Source organism: Cornus florida, unplaced genomic scaffold, assembly GCF_030987335.1.
Source record: "Cornus florida cultivar Cherokee Brave unplaced genomic scaffold, ASM3098733v1 CherokeeBrave_3.0.0_Hap2_Chr07, whole genome shotgun sequence".
NCBI lineage: Eukaryota > Viridiplantae > Streptophyta > Magnoliopsida > Cornales > Cornaceae > Cornus > Cornus florida.
In genome coordinates, this window is record NW_026775577.1 from 45,580 (window position 1) to 70,407 (window position 24,828).

The 24,828-nt window shown below is 38.0% G+C and overlaps 1 protein-coding gene across 12 annotated transcripts in view; it reads left to right on the forward strand.

The window, feature by feature from the left end:
- The first annotated feature begins 1,011 nt into the window (after nucleotides 1-1,011).
- Nucleotides 1,012-24,828, forward strand: part of LOC132315592 (transportin MOS14) — an 80,238-nt gene continuing 56,421 nt past the window's right edge. For 2 of the 12 annotated variants that reach the window (XR_009483728.1, XR_009483731.1), the window contains exons 1-11: nucleotides 1,012-1,417; nucleotides 4,834-4,932; nucleotides 5,189-5,410; nucleotides 5,517-5,636; nucleotides 5,918-6,001; nucleotides 6,097-6,156; nucleotides 17,082-17,210; nucleotides 17,379-17,440; nucleotides 17,872-17,928; nucleotides 18,844-18,967; nucleotides 22,792-22,926. Coding sequence is in view for 7 of the 12 variants with exons in the window: in XM_059813915.1 (XP_059669898.1) it covers nucleotides 1,202-1,417; nucleotides 4,834-4,932; nucleotides 5,189-5,410; nucleotides 5,517-5,636; nucleotides 5,918-6,001; nucleotides 6,097-6,156; nucleotides 17,082-17,210; nucleotides 17,379-17,440; nucleotides 17,872-17,928; nucleotides 18,844-18,967; nucleotides 22,792-22,926 (1,308 nt within the window). In the remaining 5 variants the exon portion in view is untranslated. Of the gene's footprint in view, nucleotides 1,418-4,470; nucleotides 4,592-4,833; nucleotides 4,933-5,188; nucleotides 5,411-5,516; nucleotides 5,637-5,917; nucleotides 6,002-6,096; nucleotides 6,157-17,081; nucleotides 17,211-17,378; nucleotides 17,441-17,871; nucleotides 17,929-18,843; nucleotides 18,968-22,791; nucleotides 22,927-24,828 lie in introns of those variants that run through there. The other 10 variants (XR_009483727.1, XR_009483730.1, XM_059813911.1 and 7 more) reach the window with 8 other exon arrangements.

Below are 24,828 nucleotides of genomic sequence, written 5' to 3' on the forward strand. Positions count from 1 at the left end.
ATGTTTTGTTCTCATTTCAGAACACCACACTACAAAACACTTATTCTGTTCTAGGTTAAAACAAAACACTTCCCAAACAGGCCCTAAGATGTGTTGAAGACAACTGATATGGGTAATTAATATTCACCTGTAAGAAATGTACAAGGAATCAAATGGGTTTCATGTGTCACTGAATTAAGAACATGTAAACACTAAACTACTGCTGGACTCATAAATTTTAGCCTTCTGATATAGTAATGGAGATGTGTCGTTGCAAGTCAATAACCTTGTATTTGAAGAAGACACGATGAAATAGCTCTGTGACGCCCTCAAGAGAAAGAAGATAGGAGAAAGATTGTGGTGATGGCTGCGACAGTTGGGGTGGCGGTGATAATGAGTTTGGCGAAGACAAATTCACTCCGGTGACGGCGAACTAACGTAGATCGGCGACTACGGGATTGAACTCTGAAGAGCTCGACCATGTGGAGAAGAATTTGCCCCATACTAGTGGCCGGCTTGGAAGATTCTGGCGGCACAAGCCGTCGGCATGGAGAATCTCCGGCCACAGCTTTCTACCTTAGTACGGTGGTCCTTCGACGCCTTCTTCGGTAGCGTAACCATCGATAATGTTGATTTAGATGGGTGGGCGGTGGAGAGGAACATAGGCGGTGGCGGTGTGTGGGTGTGTGTGTGGGTGTGTGTGTATAAAGATGAAGAGGGTAATTTGGTCTTTTAATTATTTTAATATTTTATAATTAAAATTAATAAAATAATGAAGAGTAAAATTGGCTTTTTATATGTTTTAAGACTCTGTTTGGCTTGCAAATTTCATAAAGGAGTGTCATTGTCTCAAGATAGGATAATTTATATTTGAGTGTCATTTTAACAAATCTCAAAGGGTGTTACTGTACTTTAACCTTAAAAAAAAAAAAAAACACTCGTGACTAAACCCGATTAAAATTCGGGTGCTTCGATCCGATGATTGTTAAATAAAATGTATGACACCATTTTCCGGACCATCCAATTTTGCCCTCCCTTCATATTTTCTTCCAATAAGTTGAACTCTACACACAGCATCCAACATCTGTGACTACAGCAGCCGTTCGATAGAAGGGTTGTCGCAAGGAATTAAGGAATTACAGGCGTCGTTCTCTGGGCATTCGATTTCCATGATCCTGTTTGGTCCGTTGCTTTCTTAGGAACTACTACTAGATAGAGACAGATGGAGCTGCAAATCAAGGTGGCGCAGGCGGTCCATGTCCTGAATCACGACTCTCAATCGTGCAACCGTGTTGCTGCAAATCAATGGCTGGTTCAGTTTCAACAAACCGATGTCGCTTGGGAGGTCGCCACCTCGATCCTCACCTCCGATCATCGCCAGCCATTCGTAAACGATTTCGAAGTTGAATTCTTCGCCGCACAGATTCTCAAACGAAAGGTCAATTTTAATAGCATTCTAAACTACCAACCCTGAGCTTAGGTTAAATAAACACTGTTACAACTATCCAGATTTTAGAAAAAGGAGGAAAACAGAAAACAGGCATGCTACAGTTAACATGTACTAGATCGTGGGGGTTTAGCTCACTATAGTTTTATGCTTGGTAGTAGCTAAGAAGTCCTTGGATTAAATCTTAAAATTCTCATGCTACTTTCGTATCGGGTGAAACTGCGATGTTTAAGATGACACATTTAATCCAAATTCCCCACTGGGAAAATTTAAAAAAACAAAAAGGAGAGAACTACCAAATGAAGGAAAGATATCTGTTCATCGATATTTCTTGTGATAAATTGCTTTCTTAAGTATTCTCATTGTCGTGGCCGTATCACATAATGGATTTCCTTAATAATACTTCCATGGCATAATCATGTTATATTCATCATCATTGTGATTCTATCTCTAGTACAAAAGCTTGTTCATCAGTTTCACAAATGTGTTTACTTCAAATTTTATCCTTTTTTGTCTCATCAGACATCCATCCTAACATTTTGCATTTCAATCTCATTATTTTGTGGTATGTTGTTTTTTAGCGGTTTAATATTCTATCCTACAAAATATAGTAGGTCTAAAAGTTGTTTATAAAACTTAACCTTCACTTCTACGACCGTGTATAATGCCATAAGTACTCCATTTAAACTTTAATTTTATGATTAACATGATCTCCCATTTCTCGTTCTTTTTCCAATAATCAAGCTAAGTGTTGAAGAAAATGTTTAGTTTTTGCTATCTATTGCCGCTTGATCTTCACTGTATCTCCACATGGTCTTGGACCATCTAATAATTTCTCAATGAGTGAGTGAATGAATAATAAATGTCTTTTAAAATTTCCTTGCGAGTGATTCACAAATTAGGAGGTGACCGAAGCCCTGATTATCTGAATTTTCAGCCACTAAACTATTTATTTTTCGACTATTTGAGGCTGCTCTTGAAGTCCTACATCACAATCACAACTTTAGGAATCATCATCCTCTGAGGTATGACCTCAACCAGTATTACTAACATTTTGTTCATGACTTTTATCTAAGGAATATTCCAACAATTGTTAGTGTGTCCTACTCCTAACATTTGTTTATGGGGCTATTGCTTGTTACCACCATAGCCATCATCCTTGCCTTGTCTCAATTGAATGGGTTAGCCACATAAATTTTCTTCCTAGTACAAGTTATGTCTCCTACATATCTAATTCATTGGCATATTTTCCTATTAGTTAATTCCGTGTTAGTTCCAATTTCAATTATCACCCTTACCTTCTATTTACTAGTTTTTCTATTTCCTTGGTGCATCTCATGATCTATGTTACATATGTTCATACCACCTAAACTACTCTATTAATTTTCAGTATTGGGTATCACTCTTAATTCTTAACAACATGATTATCATTATGTTGTCATTCTTTGTATTATTATTATTATTATTTTTGGAATTACATTACATATATAAAAGGGGCCATTTTTAGTGCACTTGGGAAATGCTCTGCTATAAAGTGTGAGGACACAGGTTCGAACTGAGAGCAACCATTTTGTGCAGATATTGTGAACCCTAATGTATATCTCTAGGTTGCATTTTTATTGTTAGGATTTCCTTATAAATGTTTGACAGAACTATGTCATCATGGAGCTATTTCTTGGTTTAATGGTAAATTACTCGTGCTAACAAGCGTGAGGGCACAAGTTCAATCGGAGAGTCAACAGTTTTGGCAAAACTGTGCTTAAAATTAGGTTTATCTCCGTTCTTTCCCTCCTAACACCCGGTGTAAGCTGGGGTGACACTAGGTAACTGCCTTTATTACAGTGTGCTAACATAAGCAACAAGGTTAATTATAAAAGAAAATAGAAGAGTTGTTATTATGCGTTCATCAAGGACTAGGGCCTGTTGGGATGAGAGAGGGGGATGGTCATCTAGGCCGGTCATATCTGCTTTCGCCCGCCGGGGGGGGGGGGGGGGGGGGGGGGGGGGGGGGAAGTTCTCTAAGCACATTAGATAAAGAGTTCAGGAGGGAAGGGACGTCCGGTTTTGGGAGGATGTTTGGTGCGAGGATCGCCTATTGTTTTGTTTGTTCCCAAGGCTGTTCAGGATTGTTGCTGATAGACATGCTTTGGTAGCTGAGTGTTATCGGCTTGATAGCGGTAGGCTTACCTAGACGTGAGATTCCGGCGATCCTTTCAGGATTGGGAGTTGGACAATGTGACTGACATGCTGGACCTTCTATATAGACAGGAGGTGGATGGTATTGGTTCGGATTCCTTGATTTAGGTGCTTTCTCCTTAGGGGACGTTCCAGGTTCGATCCTTTTTTCTTTGCCTGTCTGGATTTCATGGCTCCAACTTCCCGTGGAAAACGGTTTGGCGCTCGAAGGCTCCTCTTAGGGTGGCTTTTTTTGTTTGGACTACAGCTTGGGGCAAGATTTTGACTCTGGACAATCTGAGAAAGAGAAGACATATCACAGTCAACTGGTATTCGTGTTGTCTATGTAAAAATGATGGAGAGTTTGTGGATCACCTTCTTTTGCATTGACCCCTGACTCACGACTGCTGGAGTCTTATTTTTGGTCTGTTTGGCGTCCATTGGGTTATGCCCTTGGCTTCAAGGGATTTGATTGACGTTTGGAGGGCCACAGGGTGGGGGCCTATGCTCGTGACTCTTGGAGGGCGACTCCCCTCTGTGTTTGGTGGAGTCTTTGGAAAGAGTGGAATATAAGATCTTTTGATGGGGAGGAATCCTCCATTGGGGCGCTGAAATTTTCTATTGGTAGTTCTCTTTTTAGTTGGGTGATGGGGAGAAATTGTTTATCTTTAGATGAAATCGTGGATTTTTTGGGTTCTTTGGGTGAACTCTTCTCTGGCCTTGGCCTTTGTATAGCTCTTAGATGCGTTCCCTTTTGAATGTTTTCTTTACTTGTCAAAAACAAAAAAAAAAAAGGACTAGGGCCTGTTGAATTTATCTCTTGTTAACTGGGTGATATTAGTAAATTTTTATCAAACAATTTGTTTCAGGACAGTGTTATTGGAAGCTTGCAGTGGACAAGCAGTGATCTATAGTTGGCCCATCACTTTACTTTGCTAAGGGCATAAAAACAAATCCTGTAATCTAGTGGAGTCCAGAAATAATGAAACGGTAGGTTTAGCATAATATACCTCCCAAAAATTCAGCACGTTTTATCTTCATTAGGTTCCTCATGATTCTCATTTTATTAATGTGTCTGGAATAACATGAGCAATGTATGTTTATTTCAAACTGAACCAAATTTATTATTTTACCCTATTTTGGTACTTATTTTGCATTATTTGCAAGCACACTGGCATATTTAGGCGTCCAAATATATAGATTAATTTCCAGTTTATCCTCTAACATTGCAGATCCAAAATGAAGGATATTATTTGCAATTTGGGGCAAAAGATGCTCTATTAAATGCTCTACTCATGGCGGCCAAAAAATTTAGTTCCGGTCCTCCACAGGTGTTTCATCTTTTCCCTATTCACACAATCTGCTGAGGCTCTAATACTTGAAACAGATGCTTTTTCTGGGTTATTCTGTCATAAAAAAATGAAAAAAAAAAGGGAATGTTAGATTTTGCTGCCACATCTCTTTATATTTGGTGTCGCTGCTTTGTTTTAAAATGAATTTCTATTTCTGTATTATGTCTTTATCTTTCTCTTCTTTTGATTCTGAAATGTAGTGTTTGACTTAATTGTGGGTTTATGTTTTGGACAGCTCTTAACACAAATCTGTCTTGCACTCTCTGCTCTAATAATAAACGCTGTAGAGCATAGTAAACCCATTCAGCAGCTTTTTTTAAGTCTCCAGAATCTGCAAAATCAGGGTGATGGTAATATTGCTGTTTTGGAGATGCTCACCATCCTACCAGAAGTTGTTGAGGATCAAAGTACTGATTGTAACATAAGTGCTGCTTGCCGATGCGAGTATGGCCGAGAGGTTTTGGACTTCCTTATTATTTGGACCCATTTATATACTTTATTATCTTAACAACCCCCCTCTCAACCAACGGCTGTTAATGTACGTCTTAATCTGTTAAATGCAGCTTCTCTTGCACACTCCTATGGTTCTTGAGTTCCTACTGCAGCAATCTGAGAAAAAGGTTCATGGTGACATTCAACTACATGAAAGGAACAGAAAGATATTGCGTTGCTTACTGAGTTGGGTAAGACAATTGTTAATAAGGCCAATACCTTTTACTAATGTATAGCTTAGATCTTGCAACTGCTTATTTTATTACCTGCAATTGTGGACCTTATCGTCCTCAGTTGCCTCTGAATCAAGTATTTAGTTTTTGCTGCATTAGTTTCATCATAAAGTATGAGATGGGCTTCCCCAGCTAAATTTGTAATGTTTGATATGTTTGAAATTGGAAAATGCTGTAGTCTTGACATATTCAGCGTATAATAGGTCCCCAATTAGCTAATAATGAATACCTGTATTCAGGTTCGAGCTGGGTGCTTCTCAGATGTTCCCACAGGCTCATTGCCAGGGCATCCACTTCTTAGTTTTGTTTTTAACTCTTTGCAGGTAGTCTCTATTTACTATCCTGAATGGTGGTTTTGTAGTGTCTTAAAATTGATTTTGGTCATGCACTCAACTGTTTTCTGCATTGCTGGTCATAGGTTTCATCTTCATTTGATTTGGCCATCGAAGTCCTTGTGGAGCTTGTGAGTCGACATGAGGTATGCGCATTCCTTGTAACAGCAGCACTATACGTACCTATGGTATTATTTGTTGCATCCAAGGCCTACACTACTGGATTTCATTTGAATTAGTTTGGTTTCATTTAGCGGAGATGCAGGCTAGTTCTGTGCAAGCTAATGGAGACACGAGTATTATATATTTGGCTCTAGGCTGGGAGTGAATGAACTGATCCAATATGAGAACCAACAGTTGTAGTCTGTATGAGCAAGGGGCTTTACATCTTTTCACAGATTTTCCAGCGTAAAATTTGTAAGAGATTTCCCAACAAATTAATTCAAAATTTGGAAGAGACAGTATAATGTGTTTCAACATTTCCTAATATGTTGGGGACTTGACGGTGGTAGCTCTCCAGCTGTTAGGTTAAATGCTTGAAAGGAAGTTTTGCTTGATAGAATTTTAGGTCTGATTTCAGAAGAAAGGAGGGTGAAAAAATCCTACATGATAATTGCATCACTCACGCTTTGGATTTTTATATTACTAGTTTTCCAATTGTTTTGTAATATCCTCTCTTTTTTATTTCCTTTCCCTTTAAATTGGAATTTGTCTCAACGCAACTTTTTTTTTTTTCCGCAATAAACCTCTCTTGACTATCAGTCATTGGCAATAAACCCCCTTTATAATTTTTTTTTGGGGCAAAACCCCCCTCAACTAATTGAGGGGGCCAGGGGGTAACAGAACTAAACAGTTTTTAAAAAAGTGACCCTGTTGGCACGTGACTTTTGTGACAAAAATGCCCTTTTTACACCTCTTTTAAATACCCAACAAACAACCGGAGTTATAGCTCCTATTTTCATCTCCTTCGCCAAAGCAGCATGGCCCAACACCAACGAATTCTCTCGCTCCAATGTCACCCAAAAAGTTTACTGATTAATATCTGATATTTTCAATTATAATAGAAAGGCTTACTTAAGATTTATGAAACTAATCATCATGGTGAAGGAGATATAGCTCTCCTTTTTACTATTTAATACATATGCATATATACATGATATAGAACTTGTAATTCAAGATGGGCTTATGGATTGATTCATTCTGATTTTTCATATTCAAAAGATTCAAAACAAAAAAGAAAAAAAGAAAAAAAGAAAAAAAAAGAGAAACCAGATGACGAGATTAAAAGAGGAAGAAATCATGATCCAAATTTGTCCCTTTTTTCTGTTTGGGTGTGATTAGGTACATATAAATCAGTTTGTATGTACATTGATTGGTGTTGTACTCTCAGATAGTAGAGAGAGCTAATACGAAGTGAGAGTTATTATAAGCAAGCAAGCAGCAGAGATATTTAGTTTCGAACAAGTCATTTCCTTGAGAACTTTAATGCCTTTTATTTTCTCTCTATAAACTCTCTTTCACTAGTTAATTCTATGGTAATTCATTTTTGAATATAAAATTAGAATTACAGTTGAAATTGAACTCTACCGATGGAAACAACTTGTTTAGTACATAGTTGTATTGTATATCATATATATCAGAAGAAGTTGTTTTGGGTTTTGGCTTACTCAAACTGAGAGCCAAGAGCTATATTTATATACAAGAATATGGTACAAAGAAAGGAATCTAAATCAAAGAAAAAAAGGAAATATGCCAAAATCTACGTGATCCCATGATTATGGGGATCTTATCTACGTGATCCCATTATTACGGGGATCTTATCTACGCGATCTCATGATTATAGAGATCTTACATAAAACACATAATAAAAGGCTAAAAACAACTAATAAAAATAAAAATAATAATATTAAAGATATTTCAACACTCCCCCTCAAGCTGGAGTGAAGATATCAGTCTAGCCTACCTTGGTATGGTAATTCATTTTTGAATATAAATAGAATTATAGTTGAGATTGAACTCTACCTATGGAACAACTTGTTTAGTACATAGTTCTGTTGTATATCATATATATCAAAAGAAGTTATTTTGGGTTTTGGCTTACTCAAACCGAGCGCTATATTTATATGCAAGAATAGGGTACAAAAAAAAGAAACCAAATCAAAGAAAAATAAAAAATATGCCAAAATCTACATGATCCCATGATTACGGGGATCTTATCTACGTGATAATATGATTGTAGGGATTTTACATAAAACACATAATAAAAGGCTAAAAATAGTTAATAAAAATAAAAATAAAAATAAAAATAATAAAGATATTTCAACACTCCCCCTCAAGCTGGAGTGAAGATATCAGTCTAGCCCACCGTGGTACTCGAGGAATGAAGCAAAGATGGACCAACGGATTTAGTGAACACATTGACTGACTGATTAGAGGACTGAACAAAACTCGGCTTGGTAATTCCCAAACGAACCTTCTCTCTGATAAAATGAATGTCCACCTCTTTATGTTTAGTCATCTCATGAAGAACATAATCTGAAGCAAGCATGATTGCTGACTTATTATCATAAAACAAGTTTGAGGACTGTTTTTCACTTAGCCCTAACTCCTCCAAAAAAGATCGAAGCCCTTTAATCTCACAAGTACCTTGAGCCATGGCACGATACTCAGTCTTTGCTGAAGATCTTGAAACTACAGGTTGCTTCTTACTTTTCCAGGATATAAGATGGTCTCCATAGAAAGTGCAGAAGCCAGATGTGGAACATTTGTCAGTCTTGGACCTAGCATAGTCTGCATCACTGAAACAGGATAGCCTAACCTGCCTGCTAGAACAATAGAATAATCCAAGTCCAAGACATGATTTAAGATATCGAAGAATATGATATACCGCGTCCATATAAGCTTGTACGAGGAGCATGCATAAACTGGCTCACAAAACTAACCGCAAAAGCCAAATCAGGACGGGTGTTGGTAAGATAAATCAATCTTTTTACCAAGTGCTGATACTGCGAGGGATCAAAAAGAAGATCTCTAGACTCAGTCGAGATCTTCAGATTAGGATTTATAGGAGTGGAAGCAGGTTTACACCCAAGTATACCCGTGTCTTGAAGAAGATCTAACACATACTTCCTTTGCAATAAAGAGATACCTGCTTAGATCTTGCAACCTCAATTCCCAAGAAATTTTTAAGCTGCCCAAGGTCTTTCACATCAAAAGCTTTAGCCTGTTGAAGCTTTACTTGAGCAATCCCAAGGATGCCATTGCCACTAATGATGATATCATCAACATAGACAAGAAGAATGATACATCGACTATTGGAGGAACGGTGGATAAAACATGTATGGTCAGAATGGCATCTAACAAACTCCATGGATAGAATTACATCACTGAAGCGGCTGAACCAAGCTTTGGGAGATTGTTCTAACCCATACAAAGACTTCTGCAATCGACTGCCCCCTCAGCCTGAAAACTGTGTGGAGGATCTATGTAAATAGTCTTAAGAAAGTCACCGTTAAGGAAAGCATTCTTCACATCAAGCTGATGAAGAGGCCAATTGTGAGAGGTAGCCAGGGAGACAAGCAAACGAGCTAACGAATTGAGGTTAATTTGGTCACTGGAGTGAAGGTATCATTAAAGTCTTTACTAGGAATTTGAGTAAACCCTTTGGCCACCAAACGCGCCTTTTGTCGATCAACAGAGCCATTAACTAGATATTTAACATTGAATACCCATTTGAAACCAACAACCTTTTCACCAAGAGGGAGAGATATAAGCTCCCATGTTTCATTATGTTGCAAAACATCCATTTCTACCTTCATAATAGACATCCAATTGACATATATTTGCGAATGGAAATGGAATCAAGTTTGCGTAGAAAGGCTCGGTAAGACCCTGAAAGACCATCATAAGAGATATACTGTGAAATAGGATGATCAATACTACAAGTGAATCCAAATCGAGCAGGGGGTTTGCGGTTCCGAGTGGGATACCTAGACTTAGGAACACGGTCAGGAAAATGTAAAGGAGAGAGAGGAGATGTACCTTATCCTGTATCTGAGGAGAGGCAATGGAGGCGGAGCACGAGGGCAGCGAGAATAGACCTGCAAAGGGGGTGAGGAAACCATAAGAAAAGACTCTTCTTGAAAAATAGGAAGAGGATGAGCAAGAGGAGAAGCCTTTTGATCGGGAGTAGAAGTTTCCTTCAAGATAGTGTTAGGACCATAAAAAGGGGTATACTCATGAAAGGTGGCATCAAGAGAGTGATACATGTGTTTGTTTACGGGATCATAACACCGATCACCTTTTGACATGGAAGTGTATCCTAAAAAGATACATTTAATGGCCTAATCGTCAAGTTTAGTACGAGAAGGGCTACAATTCTGAACAAAACATTTACATCCAATCACCTGTGGCATGATGGAAAAGAGAGTAATATCAAGTTGAAGCACTTGTAAGGGGCCTTACCATTTAATACTTAACTAGGGGTACGATTAATGAGAAAAGTAGTTGTAAGAACCGCTATGTGCGAGTATGACTTTGGCACATTCATACCACTTAAAAGACATTGAACAACTGACATTTGTTGGCAGTTTTTACGCTCTGCCACACTATTCTGTTCAGGGGTATATGGACAAGTTAGCTGATAAAGAATATCCTGTTGGTTAAGTTGAGACCGAAACTCATTGGAAACATATTCACGACCATTGTCAGACCTAATATTCCTAATAACAGTTTTATATCGAGTTTTGATCATTTGGAGGAATTGAGTGAACAAGTGAAAAACTTCAGATTTCTTTTTAAGTAAATATACCCATGTGCAGCGGGAATAATCATCAATGAATGTGACATAGTAATGATGCCCTGAAAAGCAGTAACAAGAGAAAGACCCCACGCATCAGAATATATGAGATCAAACATGCTAGGTTTACGATGCATATGAGAAATATAACTGGTTCTAATATGTTTAGAGAGCTCACAAATTTCACATTGAAACTTATTATCCTTGCAAGCTGTTATTAATGAAGGGAAAATCAAATATAAATACTGAAAGTTTACATGCACAAGGCGAGCGTGCCATAAATTTAAAGTCTGAAAAGAAAAATACCTAGAAACTGGAAGAACAGAGGCTTGTAGGCTTGAAGCAAGCGGAGGAGGAAGAGGTGTCGGTGGAGGTTCCCTAAAGTAGTAGAGGCCATTGTGCTCATATCCCCTGCCAAAAATCCTTTTCGAACACAGGTCTTGTAAAGCTCAGTAATGAGGAAAGAAAATCACTGCACAATTTAGTGATTTGGCAAGTTTGCTAAGAAGATTAAATGCAAAGTTAGGAACAAGAAGAACATATGGAAAAATAATATCAGGGAATAGATGGACATCTCCTTTACTATGAATAATGGTGGTTGACCAATCGGCTAGACTAACAACCTGATTAACAAGGGTAACAGATGTAGAAAATAATGACAACTCATTAGTCATGTGATCATTGGCTCTGGAATCCAGAACCTAAGTAGGTTTTCCCGCTTTAACATAAAAAGCAGGAGTACCTGTAGCTATAATAGCTGTGGGAGTAGAAGAGCCAGGTAGATAAAGCTCCGAACTGCTCTTGCAACTAACAAGTATCTTCTTTTCCGAAGCCTTCGGGCACCATAATCCGTATCCCTTGACCCCAGGCTGATAACCAAGAAATATGCATTTCTTAGTCCTCAGTTCAAGCTTTCCCTCATTAACATGAGCAGAGACCGGTTCACCAAGTAACTAGCTGTAGAAACAGTTTCACCCCAAAACACTTTGTCTAACCCTGCATTAGACAACATACACCGTGCCCTCTCCAATAGCGTTTTGTTTATGCTTTCTGCAACTCCATTCTGCTGCAGAGTCTTCCTCACTGTGTGATGTCTCACGATCCCGTGAGTCTTGCAGAACTCATTAAATTCCCCATCACAAAATTCCAAGCCATTGTCTGTCCTCAATCGCTTGACCTGTTTTCCTGTTTGCTTCTCAATCAGGGTCTTCCATTGCTTGAATGTAACAAAAGCCTCATCTTGTGTTTTAGAATATAAATCCAAACATTCCGAGAAAAGTCATCAATCAGCGTTATCATATATCTACCACCACCATGTGAAGTAACTTGAGAGAGGGACCCAAAGATCAGAATGAATATAATCCACCGTACCCTTGGTCTAGTGAATTCCTGTACTGAATTTCACTCTGCACTGCTTCCCGAAGGCGCAATGCTCACATAAATCCAGCTTCTTAGTTTTCTAACCACCAAACAAACCCTGCTTACTCAGAACATCCATCCCCCTCTCACTCATATGCCCAAGCCGCATATGCCACAATCTGGTAGTATCTGAATCTGGATCCGAGGACGATACATCACCACAAGAGCATATAAACCATGCTTCTTCAATCCCTTCATCACCACAAGAGCACCCTTGGAAACCCGAATGACTCCACCTCCAGCCTTATAAGTGCACCCGATGGAATCCAGCATACCCAGGGAAATTCTTTCTCATTTCTGGTACATGCCTGACATCAGTTAGTGTCCTCACTATGCCGTCATACATCTTGATTCGAACTGTACCGATACCTACAACCTTACACGCCGCGTCATTCCCCATCAGAACTTCCCCTCCGTCAATAGATCGATAAGAGGTAAACCAGTCCCTGTTTGGACAAGCATGAAACAAGCAACCCGAATCAAGAATCCACTCATCGCAAGAGCTGCCAACTGAAATTGTGAGAACATTACCACCATCTAAATCATTACCTTCTGCAACAGCCACACTTTCAACTTCAGATGATTTTACCTTTCCCTTCTTACGCTCTGGACAATCCTTTTTGAAGTGCCTTTCCTTGTAATAGATGAAACATCTCAACACCTTCGTTTTGTTCTCAGACTTAGAACGACCTTTGCTGCCAGACCCTCCTTTCTGATCCGTTCTCCCTCTAACAAATAACCCTTCTGCTAAACTTTCTATATTGCCCTCAAACGCCCTTTTTTGCAATTCCTTAGAATTCAGAGATGCCTTCACGTCTTCCATGGACAAAGCAGTTCTGCCATACATCATTGTATCGACAAATTTCTCATACGAGGGTAATAGAAAACAACAGAATAATAGCCTGATCTTCATCCTCTATCTTGACATCAATATTATTCAAGTCCATGATACTATTTAACTTGTCAAGATGGTCTTTCAGAGACGAACCTTCGTGCATCTGAAGAGTGAATAACCGCTTCTTTAGATACAAGCAATTCACAAGAGATTTCGTCATATACCGGGACTCCAACTTCTGCCAGAGCCCATTCGCCGTAGTCTTTCCTGTAACTTCTCGCAGAGCCTAGTTACTCAAGCACAACAAAATCGTATTGTGTGCTTTCTCCATAACCTCATCTTTGTCCTTGATCCTTTCTGGCAGTGCATTTGCCCTCTGTGTAGCTTTTGCGGGTTGTGATACCCGTTTGATTGCTTTTTATACAATCTTACTTAGCAAATATATATATATGTCAAAAAAAATACAAACATACAAGAATATAAAATGCCTATACCCTAAACTTATAAACTCTGGAAAAGACAATACAACTTTCAATAATAAAATCTTAGATCTTTTTAGTTTTAGAATAATATCATCAACAATTAACATACACAATGGAATCACTTCCAGAATGTGTTTTTTCCGTTCATTTTACGATTAAGGCAAAAAGATATAAGCTTAATATATGGATTGCTGATGATAGACATGCTTTGGTCGGGGGGAGGAGGATTAATTTCATCTTGTCCGATGGGAGTAGGTTTGTAGGCTCTTTAAGTTGGGAGGTCTTGGGATTAGGAGATTGGCCCCTTTCAACAGAGCACTCCTAGGCAAGTGGCTATGGAGATTCGGCAGTGAAAGACATAGGTTATGGAGGAAGGTTGTTTCATGTCGTTTAGGGAGGAGAGAGGGGGATGGTTAGCTAGGCCGGTCAGATCTGTTATCGAGGTGGGGGTGTGGAAATCCATTGGGAAGGGGTGGGATGGGTTCTCTAAGCATATTAGATTCAGAGTTCGGGAAGGAAGGGACGTCTAGTTTTGGGAGGATACTTGGTGCGAGGATCGTCCGTTGTCTTGTTTATTCCCAAGGTTGTTCAGGATTGCCGATGATAGACATGCTTTGGTTGCTGACTGCTATCGTCTTGATAGCGGTAGGTTGTCTTGGGATGTGCGGTTCCGGCGATGCTTTCAGGATAGGGAGTTAGATGACGTCACTGGTTTGCTGGACCTTTTGTATATATAGGAGGTGGATGGCACTGGTTCAGATTCCTTGACTTGGATGCCTTCTTCGTAGACTTTACAAGTCCGGTCCTTCTTTTTTTGTCTCTCTGGGTTTCACAATACCACTTTCCCGTGGAAAATGGTTTGGCATTCGACGTCTCCTCTTAGGGTGGCCTTTTTTGTTTGGATCGCAGCTTGGGGTAGGATCTTGACTCTGGACAAACTGAGGAAGAGAAGACAAATCATTGTCAATTGGTGTTGTCTGTGTAAGAATGATGGAGAGTCCGTGGATCACCTTCTTTTGCATTGTCTAGTGGCTCATGACTACTGGAGTCTTATTTTGGGACTTTTTGGTGTCCAGTGGGTTATGCCCCGGACCTTAAGGGATTTGATTGACATTCGCGATTTTTGGAGGGTGACCCCCCTCTGTGTTTGATGGAGCCTTTGGAAAGAGCGGAGTAGAAGATCTTTTGATGGGGAGGAATCCTTTATTGGGGCGCTGAAGTTTTCTATTATTTGTTCTCTTTTTAGTTGGGGTTTGGGGAGAAATTGTACATCTTTAGATGAAATCGTGGACTTTTTGGATTCTTTGGGTCCATAGGACTTCCCCTTTCTCTTTTTTGGTTTTTGTACAGCTCTTGGGACGCGTTCCCCCTTTTGAACGCTTTCTAATACATTTTTACTTATCAAAAAAAAAATAAAAATATAAGCTTAATTCTGACTCTTGATGTAAGCCTACATTAATTAGAACTTCACGTGTTTCCTAAAGGCATTCTAACTATAGTTTCTATCATACGCGTCCTTTACAATATCAATATATCCCTTTCTAAAACCCCCCATATTAGATTTCTAGGTGGCCTATCACATGTTTTCTTGGAATCAATAAAGTCATACGAAGATCTTTTTTGTTCTCTCTACATCTTTCAATTAGTCTCAATAAGTAAATAGTCTCCATTATTGACCTGCCCAACATATATCCAAATTGATTTTCAGAGAACTAGTGTCATGTCTTGGTTGTTCAATCATTCTCTCCAAAGTTTAATGGAATAATTCATTAGTTCAATACCACGATAGCTAGTACAACTTTGTATGTCCCCTTTATTTTTTATTTATAGGTAAAATAATTTTGCACTACTCATCAAATATTCTCTTAGTTGCTATTATCTTGTTAATCCATTTTGTTAGCCGTCTATGTCATCATCTGCTAAAAGCTTCCAAACCTAATAGGAATATCATCTGTCCTAAAACTGAACTTGTTTGAACTGGCAACTTATAAACAATTTATTTGTGAAAGAGGTTATGAGTATTTTTAAATTTCTAATTTTGTTTTCATTTCCATAAAACAAAACTGTTGAACAATTTACAAATGTATATCTAAATAAATATAAATTTAAACACATGTATGGTTTATAATCTTTTTCCTTATTGTTTTCCTTATTTTTTGTTTGCTTATATTCTGCTTGCCCCCCTCTCTGTCACGTTCAGGCTGATTTTTTCTTCATTAGGATTTGCATGTTGGATACTTGATTATCTCTTTGAATCAAGGTCACATTGTTTTTGTAAGTGGCTATGGATTATTAATTTTGTATAGTACTTTCTAAACAAAATCAACTCCTGAGATACTGTTAAATCAAAGTCGAGTAGGCAAGAATATATGCGATAGATCAGAAATTAGTTCTATGAGTGAGAAGGAATCAAAGTCCACAAATCTCCCAAAACCTCACATTTCAAGTACCCATTGTCATGTTTGAGAGAATGCTGAATTACTAGTTTTTTTTGGTGTGTATATGTTAGAATCCCTATAGATATTTTATAAGGCTTTAAATTCTCTTCCAGGTCTTAGAGTGATTAGAATTCAATTTGAAAAGTTTTGGACAAGCCCTGGATGAATTAGAAAAAAATTCGGACTTAGAAACTCTTTTTTTTTTTGCTCCAGGAGGTGTACCGGTACAGGATCAATAGTGCACCAGCACACAACTTTTTGGAGTGCCTATACCGGTATACTACTCTTTTGTTTTTCACTGTGTCTTTGTTCAAAAGACTGCACACACGACCTGACTTTTGAGGCTTACTCAAAACGGGCCAGTCAAACTCTAAATTATGCAAATTATATATTGCTTGAGAACTTATTTATTTTCTGGCAATGTAAATCTAATCACTAGATTCCAAATATATAAGTTGTTATGGCTCCAGAAAGGTCAATGTTTTTACTAAATTTAACAGCCTAGGTGGATATTGAGCCTAAGCCCACTCAAAATTTGTTCCATTCCGACTAAAACAGATTTCTATATTTGAAAATACTTTGTACTTCACCCAAAGTATCCAAGTTAATGTCAATCAAGTTCATTTATCCATTTTAATTGAAGGCCCTTACCTTGTCCTAATGTGTGATCCAATTTGATAAAGGCCGTTGGTCCCGTATCAATTTGTAATTTCCATCTCATCATCATGTAGTCCTCTATCAGTAGCTTCAACCGCATCTCTCTCAAGTAAATCAGTAGACAAGTCAATATGGCCAATAGATTACAATGCATGTTTTGATCACTGAAATTGCCAACACAACAACCTTAATTCATAACAAAATATAATGTTTCTGTGTCCCTTTTCTCTCACTGGACGAAAGGAGAATGTGTTTTTTATACAGTTAATTGGAATGTGTTCACAATTCTAATACCTTTCTAAAAACATTGTTCAATTTTGTAATTTGTTTTGTTTTCATTCTGACTTCAATAATTGCAGGGAAGTTATGCTTAGATATTTGACATCTTTGCTTTGCATTTCTAGTTGATCTTATTATACTTCTGTTGTCCCTACTATTTTAGGGGTTACCACAGGTTTTGTTATGTAGAATTGGATTTCTTAAAGAAGTACTTCTTCTACCAGCCCTTACTAATGGAGATGAGAAAGTAATTGGTGGTCTTGCATGCTTGATGTCAGAAATTGGTCAGGCTGTAAGTATTTGGAATTCTTTTTGGAGTATGATCTTTTATATAATTTTGCATCTTACAATTATTTAAGAATATTATTGTTTACACTTCATTAATGTGCGGGCTGCTCCAGCTAAACAAGCTCCTAGCGCTATTGCTAATGACTTTTTACACTTCATGAATGTACATTAGGCACCATCTCTGATTGTAGAAGCAAGTTCTGAAGCACTTGCACTTGCAGATGCACTTATGAGGTCAGTTTCAGTTTTCACCCTTTTTTTAAATGTTAAACTTCACTTGAAAAAAATAGTGTTATACGTATGTGAGATCTGGTTTCTCAACATGCACCAAATGTGCCCTAGGTGCCTCCAATTTGCTTAAATCTCTGCCCCGGACCAAGAGTTTATATGGAAATTATGTGACATTAGGGAATTGTTCAGAAATCAGATTGGACACGTTTTTTTTTAAAAAAGTTACGTACATCTGCTGGTAGGAATTAATAGAAAAAAGAGGCATCTGACAAGTGGAGCATGTTTTACTAATTCTCCTCCGAGTTTGTCAGTTATTGCCATTCACACATCCAAAGTGCATCAAGATTATAATGCCCCTATTCACCGAAAAAAAGGATTTTAATGTCCTATATTCAGGCATTTTTCTACATCTGACAGATTTAATATTCTTGCAGTTGTGTAGCATTTCCATGTGAAGACTGGGAGATTGCGAACTCAACTTTGCAGTTCTGGTACATTTTATCCTCTTTAATTTCATTTATTTATTGTTTTTATTTGGAATGGGGGAGGGGGAGGGTTTTTAGGTTCAATAGTTGTAGTATTCAATCCTTCAACTTTACTATATATATATTTTACTTAAACCTCTTGTAATATATTCCTATTGTTGAACTATTATTTCCAAATGACTTATCAAAAAAAAAAATTGTTGAACTATTATTTCCAAATGACTGAATTGCCAGTGTTAAATGCTCTATGTTACATAAATATAATTGATCTTAGGAAATAGAAGAAGGCTAATAAGAAATATGAAAATTTAGCCACGTCCCTTTAGGCTAATATGCACGTCTGACAACTCGTATTTGAGTCCATGTAACACGTTATCCCAAGTGGCCTCCCTCAAAATATTTCACTAAGAAGCTCACAGACCTCTTTTGAGGAATATATTGGAGCATGGCACTTACTGCTCTTTTACTCCCTACTATAGGCACACATTTGACAATGTGAGGAGGCAATGGATCTCTTCCCCAATAGCTCCATAGACACTCGTGTATTTGTGTTTATGTGCAGTCGTGTACACAATTATGGTATATATTATCCAGATACTCCACATGGTTGGAGCGAGTTTAGTGACTTTGTTTGTTGTTCATAGTTCATGTAGCTCTGAAGAAGTGGATATCATTATTTGGAGATATTTGTTTATACTGCATCTTCTTTTCACTCCCGATCTGTTTCTTTTAGTTTTAGGATGATCTTTAGGCCTATGATTTCCTTTATCTTTGCAATCCTCTGTTTTTGAAGATGGTCAAACTTGCTATGCTAGATTTTAATATATAGTTTCTGCAAGGTGTCTATGATTAGAAACTTCTGTCAGTCTTGCTTCAAACTCAAAGCTTTGTAATTACAAGTTTCTTTATCTTCATTCCCAGGAGTAGCCTTGCAAGCTATATTCTTGGCCTTGATGTGGACAATGGAACCGAAAGAAAAAATGTGGAAGATATGTTTTCGTCTGTATTTTCAGCGTTACTTGATGCTCTTCTATTGCGCGCTCAGGTTTTTTGTTTGTCTATCCGCTTTGTTTCTGGTGTGGTTTGGTAATCTATTTTATTTCAATGTGCAATCTATTTCTCTTGTTGGTTTGTTCCTATTGAAGAACAATTATTCTTCTAGGTGGTAGCCATGTTTTTTTTTTTTTTTTTGCAAAATCTTCTTCATATTTTTGTATACTAGTAAAAGTGGACGTGCATGCATATGATTAAAATTCTAATTTACAACAAAATTATAAATTAACCTATTGAACTTAAAAATTATAATTTTCAATATAATCAAACAACAATGAAAAACTATCAAAACCCGCATACAGAAATTGTTGAGTTTGAATGGATTGTTTAAAGTCACATGCTGACAGGAGAGCAATGCATTCCTTGAGAATATATGGTTTTAAGTTTACCTGGAAAGAGGTTGATATAGGAAACGTGAAGTGAGAAAACTGCTTTTGAAGTATCAATTAGGGGAGATTGATGAGAGAGAATGTGGAAAGTTGTTGAAGGAGGAGGGTTGCTTTGATGGCATATCAGGTCATGTATGTGTGAGAAAACACCCCAAACCCCCCACCACCACCCCCTTCCTTCCCTGTAAGTAGTGTTTATGCTGAACAAAATAATTCAATGTTCCATCACAAAGAGAGAAATATAAGAACTAAAAATTAAAGTTGGACTTTATACAAGGTTGCAAGTCGCCTATATCTTTAATAGGATTGAAGTACTTGAAGGAAAAAAAAAGGAATCACATAGAGATGCATCATAGACATTTTTTGAGAAAAACTGTGAACGGGATGCAATGCCTTAATAAAACATCCAAAATAGGACAAATGGCTTCTAAGAAAAACTGACTTAAGCTTTCCATCACTCCCTCAACATCCAATGCCACTCCTTTTGGGATGAACCTTGGTCATCTTCGCCTCATCATTTGAATCGCCAAGATCAACAAACTGATCATGCTACTTATCATAGTCCCTCCTCAACTGTCCCTGTAGTTCTCTCTCTCTTTTATTTATCATTCTTCCTTTCTATCCCCGCCTTTACTTGTTGCATCATTCATTCTCTGACAAATCTGCTTACTTTTAGACATCCTGCTACATTCCCTTTCTTATGAGTAAAATGCTATTTAAATTGGGTAACACCGCCACTAACAACTCTACCACATAAGAAACATCTCATTTTGTGCCTATCATTATCTTCTGGAGCACTAAAGTTCCACCCAAAATGATCGTTCCTGCTGCCCTAGTCCCACTCCATCGTTGTCCTACCTGTCGGAAGGTTTGACACTACCGCTACCACCCTTTCCAACTTCTCCATATTGTGAATGATACGTATTTTTGCAAAAAATCACAAATCTTTTATTAATTTTTTTGTCACACACAACATATATAACGGGTGTATAGTTAGCAGTTACAAATGAGAATTACAAAACAGAAAATAAAAATACAAAATAAATCTAAAAATAAAAAATTTAGTAAAAAAAGGTACGAGTTAAAGATTTGGAGAGAATTATGAATTGTGACATGTGTTATATCACAAAAAATTAGCATTTACACATGATAATTAGTTAAACAGAAAATACAAAATAAATAAGTCTGAAAATTTTTAAAAAATTGTAAAAAAGTAAAATACAAGGCAAAAATTTGAGAAAATTTTGAATCACAACTGTGGAGTTGGACTGATGAGGAGGCAGTGGAGTTGGGCTTTATCAGAGGTTTCAGGGTTGGTGGGAGTCTACTAGTCAGGTGGAGATTTCCCATTTGTTATCTGCAAACGACACTTAGTCTTCTGTGATGCTGAGGTGTCACAGATGAGATATCTGTGGTGCGTATTGATTTGTTTTCATGCAGTCTTTGGCTTGAAAATAAATGTGGGTAAGAGTGTGCCGGTTCCAGTTGGAGAAGTTGCAGAAATCTTTGACTTAGCCTATACTCTTTGTTGTGGAGTTGGATCTTTCCCTATCTCATATATGGGGCTGCCGTTGGGGTTGTCCTTGAGAAGGACGGGAGGAAGGGATCCTGTGGTTGAGAGGTTTGAGAGGAGGCTTGTGAGGTACCCTGATGAAGAGTACTTTGTTTAGTCTTCGGACTAATTTTCTCCCTTTTTCAGATTCCTCCTCAGTGGCTGAGAGGATTGAGAGGCTCCTGCGTAACTTTCTTTGGGGTGGTTTGTGAGAGGAGTTTAAATTCCATTTTGTTCGCTAGGAGTAGGTTTGTAGGCCCATTCAGTTGCATGGCCTGAGAATTAGAAGATTGGTGCCTTTCAATAAGACCTTGTTGGGAAAGTGTTTGTGGACATTAGGGAAGGAGAGACATAGTCTTTGGAGGAGGGTTATTTCCAACAGATTTGGGGAGGGGAGTTGGTGCTCATTGGAGGTGAGGGCTCCTGGAGTGTTGGTGTTTGTAAATTCATCCAGTAGGGGTGGGATATTGATAGTTGGGGTTGGTAGGGGCATCCATTTTTGGGAGGATACTTTGTGTGGTGATTGTTGCATGCACTTTCCCCTCGCATTTCAGGATTGCTCGGGGTAGACATGCCTTGGTCGCAGACTGTTATCGGCTTGATAACGGAAGGATTACTTGGGATGTGCGCTTTTTGAGACACTTTTAGGACTGGGAGATTGAGGAGGTTGTGGGGTCTTTTAGAGGTGCTTTATCATCAGGAGGTGGATAGTGGTAGTGGTTTGATGTTTTCTCTTTCTATGGGAGATTATCGGGTTCTGCGGGACCTGCTTTCCCATGGAAGGCTGTTAGCTTTTTTTTTTTTTTTTTTGCTTGGACACTTGTCTTGGGTAGGATTCTGATGCTGGACAATTTGAGGAGAGAGATTACTGCTAACTGGTGCTGTATGTGCGAAAGTGATGGAGAACGGGTCGATCACCTCTTGCTTCATTGTGGTGGCCCGGGATAGTTGGGATATGATTTTGGTGATGTTTGGGGTTCAGTAGGTTATGCCTTGGTGTTCTAGAGGCGTGATTGAGGCTTGGAGAGGTTGTACAGTGGGCCCCCAAGCACGTGACTTTTGGAGGGTCGTGCCCCTGTGTATGTGGTGGTGTCTATGGATGGAACGGAATAATAGACCTTTTGATGGCGGGCAACTCCTATTGGGGCGTGAAATTCTCTATTATTAGTTCTCTTTTTTGTTGGGTCTTTGGGAGAAATTGTAAATCAGTGGGGGAAATTGTTGATTCCTTGGATATGTTTAGAGTTTAGGGGCCCCACCTGGCCCTTGTGTATCCTTTGTGGGCTGCGTTCCCCCTTTGAATGCTTTCTAATTTTTTCTTTTTTTTCCTAGTTGGTGTACACACACACGTCTCTTCTGAGACTTAAACCCCTGACCTCTCTTTGGGAGATAAGAGGCCGATACCGCTAGGCCACTGACCCGTTGGTGCTTTCTAATTCAACATTACTTATTAAAAAAAAAAAGGAAAAAAAAAAAGGAAGAATAAAAAATGGCAATCTGTTGATAGAGAAATCCCTCTTTCTATCTTTCCATATAACTTTATCAGGCCTATTAGCCCCCCTGGCGGGTGCCTTCTCTCCCCTTTAAAGGTTTAGTGTTTAAAGCAGCATTATTTTCTGTAATTTATTTTCTTGTTATTTTTTGATATTTTACTTTCTTTTCTATTTTTTCTTTTGTGTGTTTTGATCTATATGCTTTGGTAACTGTTGTATCAAATACCAAGCAGTGCATCATTTAAAAGTATTACATTATTAGGAAGGTATTTCTATTTACCAAAGCAGCTTTCTTTCCATACCACTTCTGCTTCTCTCTCTCTTCTTTCCTTTTTTTTTTTTAGACTAAAAAGTTGATTAATTTAGACTTTGCCTTTGACAGGTGGACGATTCTACTTTTAATGATGAGAAAGGAACACTTGACCTGCCTGATGGCCTTGTGCAATTTAGGATGAACTTAGTGGAACTTTTGGTTGATATTTGTCAGCTTTTAAGATCTGCTACATTTATACAAAAGGTTCTTGCTTCAGGAGATTCTTATTTCTATGTGAACCAATAATAAGAGATTGATATGCTATTAGAATAGGCGCAGTTGACTTTGCTTTCTATATTCTTTTGGACTGATTATGTTTCTGGACACTAGAATTTGTTGGCGATTTCTATATCTGCATACAAAATTCTTAAATTGAGATGTTATGCGTGATAAACCTGAAATATTTTGAGTGTTAGTTTATGTTTTTTCTTTTTCGATGCCTGCATATATTCTTTATCCTCATGCTGTTACTATTTAGGTTTTGAGAGTTCCATAAAACTGTCCAGATCTAATTGTTCTATGTGGACCGTGAATGGGTTAATTTGTAAAATACTGGAACACAAACTCGACCAAGTTCATTGCTAATTGTAAAATATATTTATAATTCTTAGATAACAATGTTTGTGTGCCTGATAAGAATCTCATTGAGTTAGGCAAGTAAAGGACATAAATAAGCAATTTTATTCAAGTATTGAAACCTAAAGATCTCTACAAACTCGAACTCCCATAACTTTTCTGATTGTCAAGTTCAGTGTCCTACTCTTTTCCAATATATATATATATATATATATATATATGTATGTATGTATTAACACTGTAGATGCTTAAAGAAAATCTAGCATTTTTCTTGGTGCAGTCGGTTATACAATATTATTAATTGTAAACTTTACTAACTTAGATACATAGGGGTTGTTGTAAAGCATAAAACGGAAGGGAAGAGATAAATAAAACAAGTAGAGCACATAGATATTACGTGGTTCAGCCACTAGGGCCTACATCCACGGCACAAATAGCCCAGAGGGCTACATCACTTTTATAATACTCTCTCAATTCATATACAATACAATGGTGGAAGCTCCTTTATATAGGAGAAGAAATTATGAGAATGGAAAGAATTAGAAAATAGGAAACAAGGAGGATTTTTCTCTATTGATTCCTCTAGTAACACCAAATCTTCAATAATAATAGGAAACAACATCAATTACCTTAGATTTTCCTCCACTGATTCCTCCATTAAATCTTCAATAGGGGTTAATTAAGGTATGTTGGTAATGATCTCACCATTTGTTTTGTTCGGACCAAGCTTGTAGATCAATCCAGTTGGGAGGTTTGGGTACCAGGAGACTTGAGCCATTCAATGAGGCCCTTATGGGAAAGTGGCTATGGAGGTTTGGGGTGGAGAGACACAAACTTTGGAGGAGAGTGGTTGCTTGCAGATATGGTGAGGAAAGGAGAGGTTGGTGTTCCATGGAGGTGCGGATTCCTGGTGGTGTTGGTGTTTGGAAATTCATTCAGAAGTGGTGGGGCAAATTTTCTAAATACATCAGATTTATAGTAAGGGATAGGGCTGAAAACAAGCTGAGTTCTGGGCTGCTCAGGCTCGGCTCGGCTCGTCACAGCCAAAGGATGCTCCAACACCATTGTCCTTCTCCTTCTTCCAATGTCATTGCAGCCATGGTTCGAAAGAATACTTCTCTTGATAATTGGCATAAGCGTCTGGGCCACCCTGGACCACGTGTTCTTGATTATTTAGTTATAAATAAATGCTTGTCTTTTGTTAGAAACAATAATATTTCTAGTTGCTTAAGTTGTTCCATTAATAAAAGTTGTCGCTTGCCATTTTTAAGATCACTACAGAATCTCCCGCCCTTTACATCTCATTCACTCAGATTTGTGTGGGCTTGCTCCTGAATTGTCTCACGGTGGTTTTTGCTATTATCTAATTTTTGTAGATTTTTCTAGATATACATGGATATATCCATCAATTCAAAAATCTGAAACTTTTGACTACTTTCGCAAATTTAAGCTTGCTGTTGAAAATCAATTTGACACCACTATAAAGTATCTTCAAACTGATGGAGGAAAGGAGTATATTAACAAAGTTTT